We start from the raw sequence: 22292 nt of genomic DNA, 5'->3' as shown, positions 1-22292 counted from the left end.
GACTTGCATCTCCACACCCCCTTTGAGGGAACAAGGGGGTCAGAAACCTAACAGACAGGTTAATTCATCCCTGTCTCTCCAGCTGTGAAGGGGCCAGAAGCAGGGGATTGACCTGCCTGTGTTATTTCTCCTTCACACTCCACTGACTGGCCCTCTTGGGACTAGCTCCACCCCTGGGGACGCTCTCAGTGCTGCAGGCTCAGGGCTGCTGGGACAGGTTGTACAGTTGGGGGTGCTGAGATCCATCGAACCAAACTGTAAACCCTGGATCTAATGGAAACCACTTCAATCCAGGAGGTGCAGCTGCTCCCCCAGCATGGCTAGTTTCAGCACCTACGTGCTGGTTTGGAAATAGGCAGGAGTTTAACACCAGAACTGCGCGTACCAGAGAGCCTCCCAGACGCATCTACCCTGAGGCTTCCTAGTGAGGGCGTGACAACACCCCACCCCCACCCCGAGATGTTTGCTGCTCCCAAAGGGTCTGAGTTACCACAGTCAGTTGTAGGGCCAGGTAAAACTCAAGAAATGTTCCCTGTGACAAATATTCTGCAAGACTCCGGACCTTGCCTGATTTCACCCCCTGTGCAGGATTCCCCATTCCCAAACCTGACCTGATCGCCCGGCTGGAACGAGGGGAAGAGCCGTGGGTCTCAGATCTCCAGGCCGATAAGGAAAGTGTGAGCCCGAGAGGCACTTGCACAGGTGAGGAGTCAGGGAAACTGAGACAGAAACAACTCAAGAGTGAAGGAAAAAGCTGGGACTCCAAACATGTGCTGTGAGCGATGAGTTCTGCCTCATCTCACCCAGGTCAGGCCTGCAGTCAGCAGGTGTCCTATCATTAAGGCAAATATCAGTCACTGCTTCCCACCCATCCTGTTAGCTGTCAGGACTTTCCTCCCTGACTTTCCTTCCCTGGGAGTGTTTGGGTGGGATGTGGAGGCAGAATCCAGTTTCTCCATCTCCCCAGCAGTCACTGTGTTGTGTTTTCCCTCTTTGCTATTCCCCTTTTCTCCCTGGCACAGGCAGTGACTCCTGTGTGGATTCTCTCTCTCCCAGCAGGTGATAGGACAGTGAGTGAGAACAAGGAGGAGAATCAGCAGCAGGAAGGTCCTGAGAAAGTGGAACCGCAGGCAACATTTTTGAGAAGAGCTGAAGGGAATTTTTCCCAGTGCTTGGAACAAGGAAGTGCCTGGGGAGATCGACACAGATCAGAGATGCAGCTGGGAAACTATCCTGGGAAGAAACTGGATGAATCTATTCAAGGTGGTGGAGGATGCAAGAATCCCAAGGAAACCACAGTCCAGCAGGCAAGTCACAATGAAGAAAAACCCTACAAATGCCTTGACTGTGGGAAAAGTTTCCGTGTCAGTACGTTCCTTATTAGACATTGGAGAACCCACACAGGAGAGAAGTCCTATAAATGCATAGACTGTGGGAAAAGCTTCAGTGAGAAGTCAAACTTTATTGTGCACCAGAGACTGCACACAGGAGAGAAACCCTATAAATGCTACCTTGAGTATGGGAAAAGTTTTAGTCAGAGGTCACCACTTATGGCACATCACAGATCCCACACAGGAGAGAAGCCCTATAAATGCTTAGACTGTGGGAAAAGCTTCAGTGAAAAGCCACGTCTTGTTATACACCAGAGAGTGCACACAGGAGAGAGACCATATAAGTGCCTTCAGTGTGGGAAAAGTTTCAGTCAGAGTTCAAACCTTACTGTACATCAGACACTGCACACAGGCGAGAGACCATATAGATGCTGTGAGTGTGGAAAAAGTTTTAGTAAAAGTTCATCCCTTATTCAACATGGGAGAATCCACACGGGAGAAAGGCCATATAAATGCCTTGACTGTGGGAAAGGTTTTATCGAAAGTTCATCGCTTACTACACATGGGAGAATCCATACAGGAGAAAGACCTTATAAATGCCTTGAGTGTGGGAAAAGTTTCAGTTTGAAATCAACGCTTAATTCACATCAGAAAACCCACTCAGGTGAGAAACCCCATAAATGCCTGGACTGTGGGAAAACTTTCAGTCTGCACTCACACCTTAATAAACATAGGAAAATCCACACGGGAGAGAGACCATATAAATGCCTTCAGTGTGGTAGAAGTTTCATTCAGCACTCAAACTTTATTAGACATCCATGTCTGAGGACAAGAGAGAGACGCTACAAATGCCTTCAGTGTGAGAAACTTTTCTGTGCGGGATCGGACCTTATTAAACATGAGAGAACCCACACTGGCGAGAAACCATATAAATGCTTGGACTGTGGGAAAAGTTTTGGTCAGAGCTCATACCTTATTAAACATAGGAAAATCCACACAGGAGAGAGACCTTATAAATGTTTTGAGTGTGGGAAAAATTTCATTTATCAATCAGTCCTTATTAAGCATCAGAGAATCCACACAGGTGACAAACCTTATAAATGCCACGACTGTGGGAAAAGTTTTGTTGACAAAACAAAACTTACTAGACATCAGGCAATCCACACAGGAGAGCGATCGCATAAATGCTTGGACTGTGGGAAAAGCTTCATTCGGAAGTCACAACTTACTATACACCAGAGAGTTCACACTGGAGATAGACCCTTTAAATGCTTTGAATGTGGGAAAAGTTTTAGTCAGAAGTCACATCTTACTACACATCAGCGAACCCACACAGGAGAGAGACCTTATAAATGCCAGGAGTGTGGGAAAAGTTTTATTTATAACTCAAAGCTTACTACACATCAAAGAACCCACACAGGAGAGAGACCCTATGTATGCCTTGAGTGTGGGAAAAGTTTTATGGAAAGTTCATCCCTTATTAAACATGGACGAATCCATACGGGAGAAAAACCCTACAAATGCCTCGAGTGTGGGAAAAGTTTTATGGAAAGTTCATCCCTTACACAACATGGCAGAATCCACACAGGAGAAAGACCTTACAAATGCCTCAAGTGTGGGAAAAGTTTCAATATGAAATCAACTCTTAATACACATCACAAAACTCACACAGGAGAGAAACCCCATAAATGCCTGGAGTGTGGGAAAACTTTCAGTCTGCGCTCACACCTTACTCAACATGGGAGAATCCACACAGGAGAGAGACCTTATAAATGCCTTGAGTGTGGGGAAAGCTTCAATAGGAGCTCAAAGCTCTCCAAACACCAGAAAATCCACAAAGGTGAGAGACCCTAGAAATAGCTTGACTGCAGGAAAAGATTCAATTTGACTTCACACATCAGTGATCAACACAACAGAGAGACCTTAAACGTGGGGGAAGCTTCATTTGGTGTTTCTGGAGTATCAGGGATCCACAAATCTGCACAGGGAAGAAACATCTGAGACATTCTTAGTGTGGAAAATGCTCCAAGTGGAGCTAACCCTGCATTGGATATAAGAGACTCCTCCATACAGCGGGGAAATTCTGAGTGTCCTGACTAGGACTGGCCATGATGACAAACCTATTTCCTCGTTCCCACACACATCAGGGGTGTTTGGCTCCCAAGGATCAAGCTGCCTGTCACTGGAATGGGGATCCAGCAGCAGCTGGCCAGTGACCCTCTGGCTCTGCCTGGTCTAAGCAAACCCCAGGCAGAGGAGGAGAAGCCCCGATCAGCCCCTCCTCCCTGCTGCAGCCCTGGCAGCTGAGCAGATAGGCCAAAGGTGGGGGAAGGAAGAGAAACTCCTCCGGACGCTCCGTTTGGCTGAAGATCCCCCCTCTTTCTTCCCCTCCCAACTGGGATCTCCCTGCCATGAAGAGGAGGAGGATACTTGGGCCAGGCCCCATCATCACTCTAAGCACTGGTCCTCACCCCCTATCTTGTACCACTCCCTGGGCTGGGCTCCCCACTGATCTGGAGCTGTTCTCTGCAGTGGGAGTGTCCCAAGGGGCTGGTAACTCCTCCCCTCCCTGAATCACCCAGGGCGCTGGGCTCTGGGGGATCAAATATTGAGGGACCAGGAGGATGGGTTATGGGGAGGGAACTGGGGATGGAATAGTTGGTGCTGGTGGAGCTGGGAAGCAGGAGGTGCTGGGATATTGGAGATAATAGGCTAAGAGGCGAGGGAGAGCACAGGGGCAGAGAAGTGCTGCCTCTCATCACTCACGCCTTCTGCCCCGTCTGCATTCAGACAGCACCACTGAGAGGGGCTGATTCCCACAGAGCCATTTGGGGAAGGCCGAGAGATCCCACCTTTGCTTCCGAGCATCTGTTTATGGTAGGAAATGTGGTCGGGATTAGCCAGCGCATCTCTGTGACCCTCCACCAGATTTCCTACTATAACCTCATCCTGAGCATCTTATATGTAAGGCTAAGATTTTGTCATGGATATTTTTAAGAAAAGTCATGGACAGGTGACAGGCAATAAAGAAATATTCACGGAAGCCTGTGACCTGTCTGTGACATTTACTAATAATATCCGTGACAAAATGGGGTGGGAAAAAGCTGCAACACCCCTTGTTGGGGCTCTGAGGTCCCATGGCAGCTGTGCAGATGCGGGGGCCCTGGCTGGGAGCTGCATGGGCCCCCTGCCACCCATGGCTCGGAGCTCTGGGACCCCAGGCCCCACAACGACTCAGATCTGGAGGCCACCCCTAAGAGCCAGGTGCTGCGGTGTACCCCCATGGCCTGCAGCAGCTCAGAACTCCGGGGGACAGCTGTCTGATACTGTGGGCAGCAGGGATCCCCCTGCTGCTCACAGCCGCCATGGGCTGAAGTCACAGATCTCTGGAAGTCACAGATTCCGTGACTTCCATTACCTCCGTAAAAAGATTGAAGCCTTACTTATGTGTTCTGACTCCCTCCCATTAGCAGAATGATCATTAGTCCCTGAGTTCCCCCTGTGGGCCTGGATGGTCTCATTCCCAGATAGTCTCACATTACTGCAGGCCCTGCTGAAAAGCATTTAGTGTTTGTATATTTTCTGCCTTATGCACCAGAATTAACTTGATGCTAAAAGCATGGGAGAAGAGACAGTAAAATGTGGTGTTACCTTCTGTGCTATTGCAGGGCGATGTGGTGAGTCTGAGGGTTTCCCTCCTTCCCCCATAACTGTCACCCTCCACTCAGCATCCTCCGTGCAACTGATGGAGAGTATTATCCTGTTACTGTTCTACCCCTTCACCTCCCAAGGTGTCACTTACCACCGTGTCCCTGGCTCTCCATACTTAGGAATCACAGTTCTGATGTCTGTGATCCTAAGTCAGACTCCAGAGGGCTGGAGAAGGAAATGTTACAGATCTGAGAGTGGGCGGGGAAATCCCATTGAATCTAAAGCATAGTTTGACACTTCAGATCTTTCAGAATAGTAGCCGTGTTAGTCCGCAAAAAGAACAGAAGAACTTGTGGCACATTAGAGGCTAATAAATTTATTGTAGCATAAGCTTTCGTGGGCTACAACCCACTTCATCGGATGCATGTGGTGGAAAATACAGAAGGAAGATATATACAGAGGGAACATGAAACAATGGGTGTTACCACACACATTATAAGGAGACTGATCAGTTAAGGTGAGCTGTTGTTAGCAGGAGAGAAAAAGAAGTGTGTGTAGTGGTAATGAAAATGGCCCATTTCCAGCACTTGACGAGAGATAAGGAACTGGGGTGGGGTGTGGGAGGGTGGAGATAAGCATGGGGATCTTGTAGCCCTGTTTGCATCTACTGGTGAAATTGCTTCCCGGCTTTTTCTAGGCTAGTCCAGATCATTTGTAGATGGGAAGACTTGTGTTTCTTTCTCTTTCTTTTAGTATAATGATGCTAAAACTTTTGCAACTAATACAACCAAATAATGAGGCGAGAAGTGAACCCGGTTTAACCGCTACAGAAGAAAATGGGTACATTTATTTTCCTGATTTTGAGTCTGAAAGGATTCGCTGAGATTTCATTTTATGAATATGAAAGTGTTGTATAGCCAACCCTGGATTGTGGGTTTTTCTCTCTTTGTGAAGGCCATTTGGTCACATACGTTGATATTTAATTCGACAGGATGTAGCTCAGATTTACTGAGGACTTCCTGAAGGGTTTAAATCCATGTGCATTTTATATAACAACCTGGTATATGGATTGTGCCAGCTCTTTCTCAGACCCAAAGTCCAGAGTTCGGTCAAGAGACCAGAGGCCTAGCAAATAGTGATTAGTTAAAAGAAAACTGAGGTAAACAAATAATCTTGTTTTGCTAAAATAGGCCTGGTCAGCAAATTGCCAGGTGTTGGAGCTAAGAACTAAATAATTGTATCTTATTCAAAGTTGCAAATTGAACAAAAGATCCCTGTTCTTATTGTGTCAGTCTCTTCTGTAGGGAACATTCTTCCCACAGAGCCAACCTTGAGTTTATGAAAAGTTGGCACGTCAGTATAAGATATGGCATCCTTTCACCTCCCTTCCCAGGGACCAGTGCCTGCCTTAAGACAAAAAGGGGACAATCATTATTGTCATATACTTTCACTGTTTCTTTGCTTTAACCCCTAGGAATGTACCTGGTGGACAATCAAGGGAGTTGCTCCGTTCCTATGGACCCCAAATTAGAATTCAACATATATATTTTATACTAATAACATTTTATGAAAGTATTAATTAAATGTTAACTTGCTAACTTGAGACCATGGGCGGAGACATTATGTAACCTTTTAACCATTGCTAATGTGCTATCTTGTCTTGCTGCAAAACCTATCCTGGGGTGTGGAACTGCCTACCCCGTCACTTTCCCCGCCGATAAAAAAGTCTATATATTCTATTATAATCAATTGATTGACAGTGTCTCTGAGCCTAATAAGCCAGGTGACAGTCCACCAGCGCTGTGTGTAATAAACTCCTATGCTTGGCCTCTACACGGTGTGGATTTATGTCCTTCACTTCACGAGACAAAGGATAATTTGCCAAAATAGTCCTTTTTTAGATTGTTATTTTAATCTTTATCTAACATCTTTGTCATGGGATTTTTTTCTGTGGTTTGAACAATGAGAGTGATCAGTATCTCCCAGCACAACCACTGATGGTGCGAGCTAGATTCACAGTGCAAGAGACAGGGTAATGAAGTTACTGCCTGATCCCTTCAGTAATGCGAGGTACCGTTTGAAGGGGGGGTGGGGAACAGATCTGGGAAACTGCTGGGTTTGCTCCTCAGAGCCAGATGGCTTGAGACTGAGAACTGTGAACTTGCTGCATCAGAGCCACAGAGTGACTAGGCTTTGCCTGTCAGTGTCATTTGAAGCTGCCCCTGAACTCTAAAGGACCATGAATGATGCCCCAAAAATAATGGGGGGAAGGGGCAGTATCTCCCTATTGCTGAAATGCTGCGGTTGGGTACAGGCTAGAAGGGAGCCTGGGATGTCAACAGACCTGGGCAGCCTTGAAGCCAGACCGACCTGCATCACTGAGGGCAGAGGGAGATGAGGAACCTGACAGCCCAGCTGATCACTCCCCTCCCCATCTACTGCAGTGTCCTGTGTTTTGATGACAGAGATTCTCTTTGCCCCACTCACCCCACACTGATCCCTCTTATAACTAACCCCCTGTGCACATTGCCCACTTGCGTATGGTTCTGATATGTAGTGTACTAAGAGTGACTGGTGGGGGATCATTGGACAATTCATGATCTGCTCAATATTATGCCAATGAACTGCATATAACCCCACTGCATGTAGAATGATGAAATTTTATTGTATGTTTGCTACTAGGGTGACCATATTCCAGGTGCCCAAAAAGAGGACAGTGATGAGAGGTGGGAACCTGGGGCAGGGGGTCAGTTGTGGATGCTGGAGGGGGTGTGGCGGGGGTACTCATGAGGTGAGGTCAGTGTCGGTCACTGTCACAGTTGCAGGGCAGTGACACAAGCCCAGAACGCAGTGACAGCCCATCCATCAGCACCTACCTGCGGGACCTTCTGCCCAGGGCTGGGGCTTCGGTGGGTGGGATCCGGCAGCAGTCAATCAGCTGCAGCTGTACGGGAATAGACCAATCAGCTGTGGATGCTAGGGAATAGATTAATTGGGAAGCTGACCAATCAGGGCTATTTCTGAGCTGCAGCCCCTCTGCTCTGCAAAACCCCTGGACATTTGTTGTTATAGGAAGACCCTGCTCAGACAGAAAGAGCTCAAAAAAGAGGCTCGGTCCAGGAAGACCTGGACATATGGTAACCCTTTTTGTTACTGAGATATGTTGTCGTTCTGGGGAATGCTCACAGACTAGCTCCTCAGAGACCACAAAGGACCAACCATTGGTGTTAGAAAGCTATTATCTGACCCTCCAGCAACAGGAAGAAAAGAGTAAACAAAGACATTTACAATTCACGTGACAGAGAATTTGGAGCTCACATATGCCATGAAGTTGGCTGACGACATCCCCCAGCAAAGACTTTTCCACTATTAAGCGTCTGAGTATAAGAAGGGGGAGGGGGAAGGGAAGGCCTCATGTCACCTCCCCTCCCCATCTCTACTCCCAGTAACAAAGAAGATGACTTGAAAGACAATAGGAGCATCATTGAACTGGGGAGAGTGGTCCTCGCTGGAAGGTTTCCAGTGAGCAGGGACTGCTGAAAGCTCTGAGATGAGAGAAATCCCTTTGTTTGTAATGGGGCATCTACACTTCAAATCTAAGGTGACCTACTAGTATATTAGGTTGACTTACAGCCACTAGAGTAATTACTGCAATAGCCGATGTCCACGCTACCCTCCTTGGATCGCTGTGGCGTGTCCTGCCGAGGAGCGCTTCCACTGGCCTAAGAGGGGCCGTGGGGGGAGCTGAGAGCCCAGTCTGTTATCTCCAGCAGCAGCTCTCTCCATAGGCGCCAACTTCCCCTCTGCCTGGGGATGCTCCAGCCTCACCCCTGAATTTCCCTTACCCCACCCCTATTCCACCCCTTCCCCAAAGTCCCCATCCCACCCTGCCTTTTCCCACTCCAGCCAGTGGCAGCCAAGCTCCCCCCTCCTGGTCTCCTTCCCCCCCAGCACGTTGCATCTCTGCACCTCCCCCTCCCAGTCAGCGCTCAGGGAGGGGGAACGGAGGCAGCGTGCGGAGCCGCCTGGCCCTGCCTCTGCCAGCAACAGCAGGGACAGGGAGCCGCTCGTGGGGAGCGGCCCCATGGACATAATTTTTACCGTGTACAGACACGTTGCTGAGCCCGGCCGACGTGCACATCTCCTGGTGTTTGGTAAAAGGAATTATTTTAGGGAAAAGTGTCAGAACAGCCACCAGGGAGAGTTGCTGGCCACACTCTGAGGCCACCAAAATTTTAGTCATGAGACCCCCTGGGCTAGATGCTCAGGATGGGCCCTTCTGACCTTAGAGCCTGGGAGTGGACCAGGAGCCGGAGCCAGAGATGCTGCAGCGCGACCCCTGCAGCGCTAGGACCCAGGAGCAGCCGGGAGGCGGCGGTGGGGCAGCGAGCGCTGGGCTCCGGCCCGGCAGCAGGAAGTGACTCGCAGCCGCTGCGGTGACTCTGGCTCCCAGGCTCCTGGCGAGATCCCCGAGCCCCGGCGGCTGGTGCTGGGAGCCCGGAGCCCTGGCTGCAGCCGGGAGAGGGGAATCTCCAGCAGGGCCCTTCCCGCTGCTCCCCAGGAGCCTCTCCCAGGGCAGAGCCCCCAGCCCGGCCCGGCCCCTGCCCCGGGGGGCCCCGCTCGGAGGGAAGGTGAGAGAGACCCGCCCCCCCCCCGGCACCCCCGGGCTGTAGGGGGAGGTTTGGCCCCAGGCTGCTCCCAGCGGAGCTGGCTGCGATTCCCGCCCGGGGCCCGGGAAAGCTGCCGCCAGCCCCGGTGTGTGCGGGGTGGGGGGAGCCAGCCCGGGCCGTGTCGGGGGTGGGACAGACACACGTGGGGAGGGGGAGGGGAGTGAGCCGGGATCACGTTACCACGCGGTGCCCCCGCCCCCAGCTGGTGCTTTGTGGTCCCAGCCGCTGCCCGCGCTGGGGTGGACGGATGCTGGTGCTCGGTGAGAGCTCCTCGCCTCGCCCCGCCCCTCCCCCCTGACCAGGGGCTCCCGGCTGGGGCTGGGGGCAAAGGGAGGAAGCGGGGGGGCTGGCCCACCGAGCAGCCAGAGGGGAGGTTCTTTTACCGCAATTAGCCAGTGAGGCTCCTGGGGTAGCTGCAGGGGGATTAGAATAAGAGGTGCAGGGGTGAGCCAGTTGCAATGGTTGCAAAATAGGGTGGGGGAGGGCAGAGGGGTTTTCCTCCTCCCTTTGGCAGAATCTCAGCTCCCATTTCCCAGGGTCGTGTCCTTAAAGGCCGAGTGCATCGCAGACGCTGGACAGGGCCCCTCTCCTATGAGATCTTACTGAGCTGCTAAAGGAGATTTGATCCAGTGAAATAGTTACAGACCGATTCCGGTTTCACACCTCTAGCAGAGAAAACTGCCAGATGCAAAACCTGTTAATGCTGTTTACTCTCTAACTTAACTCAATCAACCTTAAACTGTAATAAAGCTTAGGGAAACCAAGCTTAGCCTAGTCCCCTTAAAACTTAAAGTTTGAAAAGAAACAAAGTACAGCTTATTAGTAGTTAATAGCGGTGGTAGGTGGGTAGTATGGATACGTTGTTGCAGATGGAGACAATGAAGAGTATCATAGAAGATCAGGGTTGGAAGGGACCTGAGAAGGTCAACTAGTCCAAGCCCGTCTCAAAACAGGACCAATCCCTGGACAGGTTTTTACCCCAGTTCCCTAAATGGCCCCCTCAAGGATTTAACTCACAACCCTGGGTTTAGCAGGCCAATGCTAAGGAAGATGAATCACCTTTTTATAGGGCATTGGCTGGAAATCCTTCCTCTTATGCCCAAATTTCATCCTTCCCCCACAGAAATCTCAGGGTACACTTACCCCAGAGGCTAGTGTGTATGTGCATACAGCTGAGAGGCATGGACGCACTTGTGGTGTACTTGTTAAGTCTGTGGGTACAACTCTGAAAAATTCTCTTTGCCGTCCTTCATTAGATGAAGGTCTCTAGACATCTGCGTAGGTGTTTTATCTATTTGGGTAACAAATATAGGTCATCTTTGCTTTTCTGGGTAAAGGGTTCCCATATAGGTACCTGTATTTTGCCTTAGCTTAACATAAAGGGGTTTGGCTTCCACGTCTCTTGCATTACAGCCAAACTTATTTTGAATATAAATCTATAAAGCTATTACAACAAATACTCAAATGTATAAGAAAAGAGAGATCTATGCAAGCAAGCAGATTAATCCTTAGGGCTGCCGGTGGGAGAGAGTGGGGGGCTTCACCTCCCAGCAACCAGTGGGGAATTTTTTTCCCTGGAACTGGTCAGACATGCATGTGAGGTGAGGAGACTGTCCCCTCAGAGCTCAGATGCTACAAGGCAAATATCCACAGGCAGCCTCCTACCCTCCCCACACACCTTTCTTCCAATTTATGATTTGATTTAAAAATGAAAAAGGAGACACTGCTGATTTTGGGTCTATCTCCTGAGTGTTTGGGGCTGCTCAGGGCCCTGGTTTGATTTCCAGGCAGGATTCAGATCTCAGGAAGACCCCTTGTCAGACCGGAGTCACTGCTGGCTCTGGCAGGGGGTGAGCGCAGATGGGCCAATGAGATCAGCCTCTGCCTGCCTGTCCCTGGGGGCTGCAGGGGCAGGACAGGGAGACTTATCCTTATCTGCTGCCACCAAAGGGCTCTGGTTATTGCTAAGGGAGAGGAGGATGCTGGTATGTGCGTCTCTCCCTGCTCATGTTATGAGAGCTCTGGAGTTGAGCTCCCTGGGTCAGAAGCTGCTGCCTCCTCCATTTTGACCGGGGACTCCAGATTGAGATGCTGCTTCTTACCCAGCAGAGGAGAGACCTCTGTTAAATCCCCTCTGTGCCCAGCTTAGGTGGGGACTTTCTGCGGTGGCTGGGACCAGTCCTTGGGGCAGCCCCTGGCTCTTCCAACACCAGCTGCTCAGCTGGAGCCTGCAGATGACGGAGAGACCTGGGGAAAGGGATGGAGCCGGGCAGGGAAATGACTCTACACAAAGGGCCCCTTTCAGGGACCAGCTGGGGAGTTTGGCCTACAAGGGGAGGGGCTTCCTGTGTCTTTGAGTCCCAGAGCCGCTGCCAATCAGTGGCACAGCCCGGTTCAACCCCCGTTACTAGTGTCAGTAGCTGAGCTGCCTGATGAGAGCAAAGGCCCAGGGCAATGGGGCAGTCGCCCATTATCCCAGGGCAAGGGAAGAAGTTAAAAAGGGAGAGCGGAAAGACTGGATGGGCAGCAGGAGCAAGAAGTGGGGAGGGAGGTTCCCAGCTCCCAGCCCTGCCCCGATCCATTCCCTGCACCCCCAGGGCAGTCAGCTCTCCTGGGAAGAAGGGGAGGAGCTGAGAGAGGAAAAGCCAGTTGCTGACTCTGCTGAGCACCGCACTACCTGGGGAGAAGGGGAGGAGAGCTAGAGGGGGTTACACGATAATATCATGGGGAGCCCCCCAAAGTGGCTCTTTTGATTCTGCTCTTTTTCTAGCGTTTGGTGCAGAGATGCTGTTACTGGGAGGGTTTAAAAGTGTCCCCAGTGGGTTTAGTTCTGCTAGGAGGGGCCTGACCTGGCAGCATGGCAGAGTCCAGAGCATCTGTCTGCAAGGAGAGAGCCTGGGGGGAATCAGGGTGTGAAACGGCCTCAAGCCCCTTCTGAAACCTCCCCCATCGCCTCTCTCGCCCTGACAGGCTGAGGAATCACATCCACGTTTCGCTCCAGATCGTCCCATCTTCCAGGAGACAGGGAAGGGAAATGGCTGAGATGGAGCCAGCTCAGGTAGGGGATTTGCAGGGAGCTGCAAGGGGGGGGGTGTTGTAGACAGTGCCGTAACAGGGGAGAGGCGAGTGAGGCACTTGCCTTGGGCGCATAGAGGGGCGGGGTGCAGCTCTACTGTGGTTGGGGGCACTTCAGCGGCAGCTCTACTGCCGCCGCTTCTTTGGCGGCAATTCAGCGGCGAGTCCCTGAGTCCCTGTCAGAGGGAAGGACCTGCCGCCAAATTGCTGTCGCTTCAGTAATTCTTTGGTGCAATTCGGTGTTGGGTCCTTTTCTCCGAGAGAGACTCGGGGACCTGCCACCGAATTGCCGCCGAAGAATGAATGACACGGCGGTGGCAAATTGACAGCAGGTCCTTCCCTCTAACAGGGACTCAGGCACCCAGCACTGAGGAGCCTGGAGCCGATCCTTGCCTCGGGCGCAAAAATTCCTTGTTACGGCTCTCGTTGTAGAGGAGTAGGGGCAAGAAAGACACAGGATGAAGCAGGGAGGAGACAGGGTGTGAGAAACCTGCTGATTTTCTGAGCAGGCCCATTGAAGGTGTGGGGGGGACACTCCCCCATTTCTCAAACAGGACACAACCCCCTCAGATAGGGCTGGGAACATTTTCCAGACTCCCAGTGCTGGAGCCTGACCCCACTGGCCAGAGGCTGCTGTGAAATACGCAGGGAAGCTGTCGGGATTCCTGTCCCTGTCCGTGGCTCAGAACTCTGCTTCCCATATCAGCCTGTGGCTGGCAGGTGTGTGGGAAATGAGAAGACTCTGCCCTGCTCCGTGTGCTGGGGGGACAAGGAGCTCTCACCTTCTCCCACCCCCTGAAGCCTCCTGGTTGCTCTGAGCAGGGTGGGAGAGGAATTCTGCTACTCTAGTCCTCCCAGAACTTCCAAGATGATTTTTTTTTCTTCCTTTCCCATTGACTAGTACGATCGTGGCTAGAGCAGCAGGTGCTGAGTGGGGGATTCTTGGTGTTTCAGATACCGGTGACCTTCGAGGAGGTGGCTGTGTATTTCATCCAGGGGCAGGGGGCTCTGCTGGACCCCGCTCAGAGATCCCTCTACAGGGACGTCATGCAGGAGAACTACGAGATGGTGACCTCGCTGGGTAAGGGATTCTCATCCCCTCAGCTATTAGAAAGTGTAGGGCCTGTATTGCTGAGTCTGGTCAGGTTCTTCCCCTGTCAGTTAGATTGGAGGGGAATGGATTCTATAATCCACAGCTGCCGTGTGAGAGAGATCTGTGACTCCATGCGCTCACCAATGGGATATGGGTGTCAAAACTAATGCACGTGCTGAACCATCCCCACCTCTGCATCTTTCAAAGGGGAGAAGCCATGTATTGTCCCATCGATATTGTTTCTCATTCGCACAGAGAATCCCCTTTCACCTGCCTCCTTGGGAATTACTCCAGCCATAGGGAGAGCTCTGGGCTCTGCAGGTTTAGAAATAGGCAGAGTTTAACTCTAGCGCTGTGTGTGCATCAGCAGAGCCCCCAAAGTGCACAGATCCTGGGAACTGCTAGTGAGGGCGTAACAATTCCCCCTACCTCCCCAGATGTCTCCCTCCCCCAAGGGGGCTCAGTGACTATGTTCCCGTCCCCTTGGATTCCAGATTCTCCCAGCACAACACCGGGACATAGAATGTCCTTTGTGACAGACACTCTCTCAATCCTCCACGCACCCTGATCTGCTCTGATTTCACCCCATGTGCAGGGTTTCCCATTCCCAAACCTGAGCTGATCGCCCGACTGGAACAAGGAGAAGAGCCGTGGGTGCCTGATCTCCAGGCATCACAGCAAAGAAAGATCTCAAGAGGCACCCTCACAGGTGAGGATTGACATAGAAACCATTTGGCTAATGAAGGAAAAAGTTAAGAATCCCAAAAATGTGGTATGAGTAAAAACCCTCAGTTCTTCCTCATCTCACCTAGAGCAGGGCTGGAGTCAGCAGATATTGCTCATGGCTTTCCATTCTATTAGCGGCCGGAGTTTCCTTCCCGTCTTTTCATTCTTCTGAGTGGGTGGGACGTGGAGGCAGAATCCAATTGCCAGTCTTCGCAGTGTTAGCGTGTTGGGTTTTCTCTCTGTGCTATTCCTCTTTCTCCCCATCACAATCACTCCTGTCTGGATTCTCTCTCTCCCAGCAGGTGATGAGAGAGTGAGTGAGAATGAGGAGGGGAATCATGGCGAGCACATTCCTGGGAAAGTGGAACCACAGGGGACCTTTGTGGGAAGACCTGAAGGGAATTTTTCCCAGTGCTTGGAAGTGGGAGAAGCCTGTGGAAATTGGCACAGGTCAGAGAAGCTGCTGGTTAACTACCCAAGGAAGAAAGTGGATGAATCCATTAAATGTTGGGGAGGAGACAAGGATCCCACAGCCCAGCAAACAAATCCCAAGGAAGAAAAACCTTATCAGTGCCTCGAATGTGGGAAAGGATTCATTCTGAGATCACAGCTTGTGACACATCAAACAATCCACACCGGAGGGAAACCCCTTCAATGCTTGGACCGTGGAGAAAGCTTCAATAACTGCTCAGACCTGAATAACTATGGGAGAATCCACACGAGAGAGAAACCCTATCAAGCACTTGAGTGTGGGAAATGTCTGAGTTGCAAGTCAGCGCTTATTACACACCAGATAAGCCAAGCACAAGAGAGACCCTATAAGTGCTTAGACTGTGGCAAAAGTTTCACATGGAGATCATCCCTTATTCAGCATCAGGCAATCCACACAGGAGAGAGACCCCATAAGTGCTTGGACTGTGGGAAAAGTTTTATACGTAGGTCAGACCTTGTTAAACATCAGGCATTCCACACAGGAGAGAGGCCCCATAAGTGCTTGGACTGTGGGAAAAGTTTCATACAGAGGTCAGACCTTGTTAAACATCAGGCAATCCACACAGGAGAGAGACCTCATAAGTGTGTGGACTGTGGGAAAAGTTTCACACAGAGATCATATCTTGCAACACATCAGATGATTCACACAGGAGAGAGACCCCTTAAGTGCTTAGACTGTGGAAAAAGTTTCAGAGACAGATCAGCCCTTATTAAACATCAGGCAATCCACACAGGAGAGAGACCCCATAAGTGCTTAGACTGCGGGAAAAGTTTCATTCAGAGATCAGACCTTGTTAGACATCAGGCATTCCACACAGGAGAGAGACCCCATAAGTGCTTGGACTGTGGGAAAAGTTTCATATGGAGGTCAGACCTTGTTAAACATCAGGCAATCCACACAGGAGAGAGACCGCATAAGTGCTTGAACTGTGGGAAAAGTTTCATACAGAAGTCAGACCTTGTTAAACATCAGGCAGTCCACACAGGAGAGAGACCCCTTAAGTGCTTAGACTGTGGAAAAAGTTTCAGAGACAGATCAGCCCTAGTTAAACATCAGGCCATCCACACAGGAGAGAGACCCCATAAGTGCTTGGACTGCGGGAAATGTTTTATTCGGAAGTCAGATCTTGTTAGACATCAGGCATTCCACACAGGTGAGAGACACCATAAGTGCATCAACTGTGGGAAAAGTTTCACACAGAGATCATATCTTATAATACATCAGAGGATCCACACAGGAGAGAGACCCCATAATTGCTTGGATTGTGGGAAAAGTTTCACGAACAGGTCAGCCCTTGTTAGACATCAGGCAATCCACAGAGGAGAACGACCCCATAAGTGCTTGAACTGTGGGAAAAGTTTCACACAGAGATCACACCTCATTAAACATGGGAGAATCCACACAGGATCTAAACTTCTGTGACAGATGGCGAGAAAGGGTTAAGAAGCTTGTAGGCTAGTTGACCCAGATTCAACTTTAGAGACATGTTTGAAAAGTGTGTGAATGGTAATTAGGGCTATTCCACATTAGACAGACTTGAACTTTGAAATGTAAACTTTTATTGTTGTGAAAGAAACAAGCTCCACTCTCAGGTTGGAAGTGACAAAATCAGAGACAGCTTTATTCAGGACATGCAATTGCAAGGGAAGAAACCAGCTGACAGAGAGCATCTCTGCCTCAGTTTCTTCAAAGTATAAGCAAAATCACACAGGCATTTATACATTTTAGTGGCCTGCATTAACTAAAAACATCTGCAGTTTGTTTATATTATGTCCTTCCCATTCCTGTATTTTCTCACTTCTGTTTTCAAAACATCGCTATCTCAAGGCTGGGTCACGCTGACTCTACTCTGCCATCTTCCCACTCGCTGCTGACGTGAGCCCTGCTTCTACAGGTCCCGCGAGATTAGGCTAAGACTTAGCATGACAGTTGCTCTGTTTCTTACAACTGAGAGGCCTGTATTTAAATCCTTTAACCCGTTTCCACATTCCCTCCTTTTGTGCTCGTCTTTAGCACAACCAATATTCTTAAACCTCCAGTTGCATCATGCCTTGTATTTCTGTTTCCAGTTCAAAAGGATCAGGACTAGCCCTATACAGCTTAGCTGGATATAACGATAATGCATGATTAGTATAAACATAAAAGGCATTTTTGTTATTACACTTCTTACAACAACCACATTCCTAGACTAAACAAAAACAATGCAATTAATGTCCCATTGTAATAATATTCTGGGGTTGTTTCACTGCCTTAGTTACATAGCACATCACATCATAATTAGTACACAAAGTAAACACTGCGGGCTGTATGAAAGCATGTTTTTCAGTTTGATATATGTTCTGAAGCACATGGATTTGACCCTGTAAGTCAGAAATTTTCTGAACCTCTGGTGGGAGTAAGCTCAAATTCTGAAATTGGTCAGGCGTTAAAGTGGTCCAGTTAAAAGAATTTGATACCTAAGGTCTGGTTGTAGGGCTTTGCCTGCAGGCCAATAAATAATGTAATTTCCTGTGGTCATGGTGAGATTAAAATGTATATCTAGATAAGTGGTGGCCTTAACGTATACGCCACTTTCATTAGCTTAGAACAGTAAGTATCTTGTCAGGGTAGTTCCTTGTCCTATACCTTCCCAAGAGACCTTGTTAAACATTGTGACAACTTGCCCTGGCTTCAGTTTCCTTACGTACTGAAACTGCGGGGGTTCCAAGGGCCAAAATGTCCACTGATCCCCTATTCCAATCCAAATAGGTGTTATTCCAGAAGCATTAACAGCAAATTGGCTAGGCATTACTAGATGGTCTAATCTCCCAGATATCATGGTAAGTTATCCAGTCCCACATGCATCCTCCCCATGGGCCTGGCAGGATTCAGTATGTGGGAGCCCACACCCTTCCTGTTGGCCCATATGCTTGGAAGGAGCACTGCGAGTAATTGCACATCCATCCTGAAAATGTCCAAGTATGTCTCCATGGCCACAAGTCAGATGGCACTCCTGAAGCACTGATAAGGGCAGTGGGCCATGCCTGATGCTTGAGATCACTCTGAATGGCCATCAGCTGGTTATTCAGTAAATCCTGAATCTCTGAACATGCTAGATCCCACTGCAATTCCTTTCCTGCCTCAATGACCTTCAATACCATCTCTGTCAATAGATCCTGGGTCATCGAACTAAGGGCGGAAATAACATGTAATTCGCCAATTCCAGCTTGCACCTGGGTCAGCGGTGCTCCAGTAATAAGACCAATGGCCTTTTCTAGTTGCCCTAATTTCTCATCATGTTGTTGGGCCCTTAAGGATATTCCAAATTGCTGCTGCACTATTTGCACCATCCCATAAGTGTCCAGCTAAGCCTCTTTTCTTCCTAGAAGAGACCTATGCCCTTTGCTGTGTTAGCCAAATAGCAGCCCCCTTGACCAATTTGGATACATGAAAGTGGTTTGAGAGCTGGATAGGGGCAGGGTAAATTTCACAGTCCCTAATGGGGCATTAATTATTGTGATTTGATATCTTAGTACATCTCTCTGAGGGATAGCATTATACCACCTCTATTTAAATATTCTCAGATACTTTCGAGAGGCATTAACATTAATAGCGTAGGAAGGGATATATTGTAATATGGCACGGGTTAAATTCTTAGTTACTGAGATCATTTCAGTACCAGTAAAATTTCCAGTGGCAGTACACACTCTCTGAGTATGAGTCTGACTATTTACTAATTGGGCAACCAAAACAATAAGGACCCCTTCCCCCTGAAATACTTCAGACCCCTGGAATGGCCGCCATATCAAGCCCATTATAAAACCTTAATTTCAAATTCTTGAAGCTCATTTGTAGTAATGTTTTATACTTTTATCTCCTCTGACCAGTCTTTTTCCACTCAATTGTTTGCTTATATGGGATATCCTGAACCTTAAAAATATTTTTTTCTACCAATATTTAAATAAATCAGTAAAGCATGAAGGCCTTGGCCATTGGGTTTTATCAGATATATGGCATTGTCTGTATTTGGATGTATTACAGGGGTAGTAGTGTAATGGAGGAGATCGCAGGGGCAGTGGCAACAAGGTGCCTTTGGTATTTCATCTAAAATTCAGTTAGGGAGGGCAATACATGCTGAAGGACTTATCCAAAAACACAGGGTGCAGCCTGTAGAATAAACCCCCAAATCCAATCAATACCACATTCCCAAGCATGGGTCCCACAAGTTTCTTCCTGCCAATGTATAATTCTTTGTTTCTTCACCAGGGTCAGTTCTTAACGTCTTTTGTAGTCAGGAATTCCTGGACTTTGGCAATTTCAGTGGCGCGAGTGTCCCTCCTTCTTTCCTGAAGCAATCGTGGCTCAGCATCGTGCAGGGAGAGGTTACCAGCACACCCTGTAGTGCTTTGGTTTCTGTAGCAAATAAGGAATGCAGGTTAGCTCTGTCAGTGGATAAGGGAGAGGTTACCAGCACATCACCTTGTCCTTTTCTTCTGCTGTTCAGAAGGAGGAAAAGAAATACCAGAAGGAGAGACAGGCTGATCAATAGTAGGAGTGGGATTATCTCGAGGGAGAGGGGTCTTTTTGCAGTGAGAAGTATGGGTCCAGGCTGTCAGTCCTTGGCACTTCACAGCGGTGTTGTCAGTCAGCAGGACTTGGTAAGGGCCTTTCCAACATGGAGCCAAAGCAGTCTTTCGCTGATGGACCTTTACATAGATCCAATCTCCTGGTTCCAAGGAGTGGCAGGGCCACTAGGGTTTTTGGGTAGCGCTTCTTTTACCTGTGAGAAAAGAAACCTGACACATTTCATTAATGCCTGGCAGTGTTTTGCAGATTTTACAGCTGCTTGGGCAGATTGAATCCCCTCCCCTCTTTTCTTGGTTGTCAGCCAAGTCTTAGCTGGGAGCAGTGTCTTTGAATGGGGCCAGCATCTTATCTTTGGACTGAGCTTGCTATAGTTTTTTGGTTTGGTTTTGGTTTTTTTGGAAGCACCTTCTATTCTTTTTCCTTCTCCCCTTCTTGGCTTCTTTTAGCCTACAAAGGAAACTTCCACTCTTCACTCAGACACCTTTTCCCAACAATGAACACATACACATTGCCATTATACAGTACTTTAGTCTTATTATTCAATGTAAGCCACATACTCCCTTCCAGTAAAATAACTTTATTACAGAGCTTTGGAGCAATAAGCCAGGACAAGCACACTTACTTTTGAGGAGTCCACTCAGTACAACCTCTGGTGCAGGGGTAGGCAACCTGTGGCATGTGTGCCAAAGGCGGCACACAAGCTGATTTTCAGCAGCACTCACACTGCCATAGTCCTGGCTACTGGTCTGCGGGGCTCTGCATTTTAATTTAATTTTAAATGAAGCTTCTTAAACATTTTTAAAAACCTTATTTACTTGACATACAACAATAGTCTAGTTATGTATTATAGACTTATAGAATGAGACCTTCTAAAAATGTTAAAATGTATTACTGGCACGTGAAACCTTAAATTAGAGTGAATAAATGAAGACTCAGCACAGCATTTCTGAAAAGTTGCTGACCCCTGTTCTGGTGAGTTCCCTCCCTCCCCAGCCCTCTGGCTAGAAATCTGAGGTAGCCAGAAGGATCCTATGTGCAATATGGGGAGTGGGATAACCTTTCATGTCCTTGCTTCCAAAGACTGTTGGTGTGCAAATTTTAACAACAATTTTTTTTTCAATTAAAAGATCTGGCCAACGAAGTTTCTTTTTCATACTTAAGCAAATGTATTAGACTTTAGTATATCACATTTTCCTGATATTATCCAAACACTTTGTATTCCAAGCTGAATAAAACAAGTATCTGCATTTTGATTTAACCCTTCTATTTTATTTTGAACTAGACTGTCCTATGAAAATATTAAACACAACAAGACAAATACCACAAGACAGAACATAGAACACAGAACGTAATTCCTATTGTGCCAGTAAATGCATGGTATGTTGATTGATTTCCAAGTGAATTGGAAGGCACATTTTGACCTTTCTGATCTTATAGCCCTGTTTGCATCTATTGGTAAAATTGCTCCCAGTTTTTGTCTAGGCTAGTCCAGATCATTTGTAGATGGGAAGCTGGTTTCAGTTTTTAGTTTATGACGATGACGCTAAAAGTTTTGTAAGTAACATGAGGAAATAATGAGGTGAGAAGTGAAGCAGGTTTGGCCCCTTTAGAAGAAAATGGGTTCACTTATTTTCTGGATTTTGAGTCTTCAGATTCTCTGGGATTTCATGTTATGAATGTGAAAATGTTTTATCGCCCACCCTGTGTTGTGGGTTTTTCTCTGTTCCTGAAGGTTGTTTGATCACGTACTTGAATTGAGATTAGTCTGTCAGGATGTAGCTCAGATTTATTGAGGGCTTCATGAAACAAATGTTTATTTGCAAGAACAGCCCTTTTTAATTTAATGTTAACCTTTTTCTACCCCTTATCCATTGATTATTTTTTTTTGAACAGTGACAATTATCAATATCCATCAGCACAACACTGAGGGTGTGAGCTAGATTCATACTGAAATGAGGAAGGAAGTTACCGTCTGATCCCTGCAGTGATGTGGGAGATAGCCAGGAGGGGTAGAGGGTGGGAGATTGGGGGGTAGGGGTGGAACAGAGCTGGGAAACTGCTGGGTTTGCTCCTCAGAGCCAGGAAGCTGAGGGTGAAACCTGTGAACTTGCTGCATCAGAGCCTGAGAGAGACAGGAATTATCCTGCAAGCGTCTGGTCAAGTGGTGCCTGAATTGTAAAATGCTGTGAATCCTGCCCAATAGGAATGTTGAGGGGAGGGGGCAGCATCTCCTGATTGCTGAGAGGACGAGGCTGGGCCGAGCCGAGGAGGAGGCCAGGGATGTCAGGGGACCTGGGCAGCTCTGAAGCCAGGCAGATCCCCATTGTGGAGGTCAGAGGGAGATGAGGAGCCTGACAGCCCAGCTGGTGTCACCCCCTCCCCATCTACCGCAGTGTCCTGTGTGGGGATGATAGCGCCTGTCTCCACCCCACCCTGCATCCCTCTAACCTGAGCTCTTTGGAGTCCCTGCTCTTGGGGTGTTTGCTTTTGTGACGGGCTCCCAGTGCCTCTCCCAGCTTCTTGGCACATTTCTCCCAGCATGTAAATGTTGCTGGTGCCTGGGGGAGTTGGGTGGAGCAGTGGGCTGGGCTGGGGGTGGGGAAAGGAGGTTAACTTTTCCTTGTCCTTTGGAATAATAAAGTACAATGTTGTTTCTCCCACTCCCAGTCTCCGTTGTTTTGCATGAA

The 22292-nt window shown here is 48.6% G+C and overlaps 1 protein-coding gene across 1 annotated transcript in view; it reads left to right on the top strand.

Moving 5' to 3' along the window:
* The window catches only part of LOC127033138 (zinc finger protein 850-like), a 47389-nt gene extending 30380 nt beyond the window's left edge, over nucleotides 1-17009 (top strand). Inside the window, exons 5-10 of the mRNA XM_050920942.1 lie at nucleotides 1057-3182; nucleotides 9432-9613; nucleotides 12623-12710; nucleotides 13682-13808; nucleotides 14416-14529; nucleotides 14846-17009. Coding sequence (XP_050776899.1) covers nucleotides 1057-3182; nucleotides 9432-9613; nucleotides 12623-12710; nucleotides 13682-13808; nucleotides 14416-14529; nucleotides 14846-16461 — 4253 coding nt within the window. The 3' untranslated portion in view covers nucleotides 16462-17009. The remainder of the gene's footprint in view (nucleotides 1-1056; nucleotides 3183-9431; nucleotides 9614-12622; nucleotides 12711-13681; nucleotides 13809-14415; nucleotides 14530-14845) is intronic.
* Nucleotides 17010-22292: the final 5283 nt, after the last annotated feature.

Source organism: Gopherus flavomarginatus, chromosome 12 (genome assembly GCF_025201925.1).
Source record: "Gopherus flavomarginatus isolate rGopFla2 chromosome 12, rGopFla2.mat.asm, whole genome shotgun sequence".
Taxonomy (NCBI): domain Eukaryota; kingdom Metazoa; phylum Chordata; order Testudines; family Testudinidae; genus Gopherus; species Gopherus flavomarginatus.
This window is presented reverse-complemented; position numbering and strand designations above follow the sequence as displayed.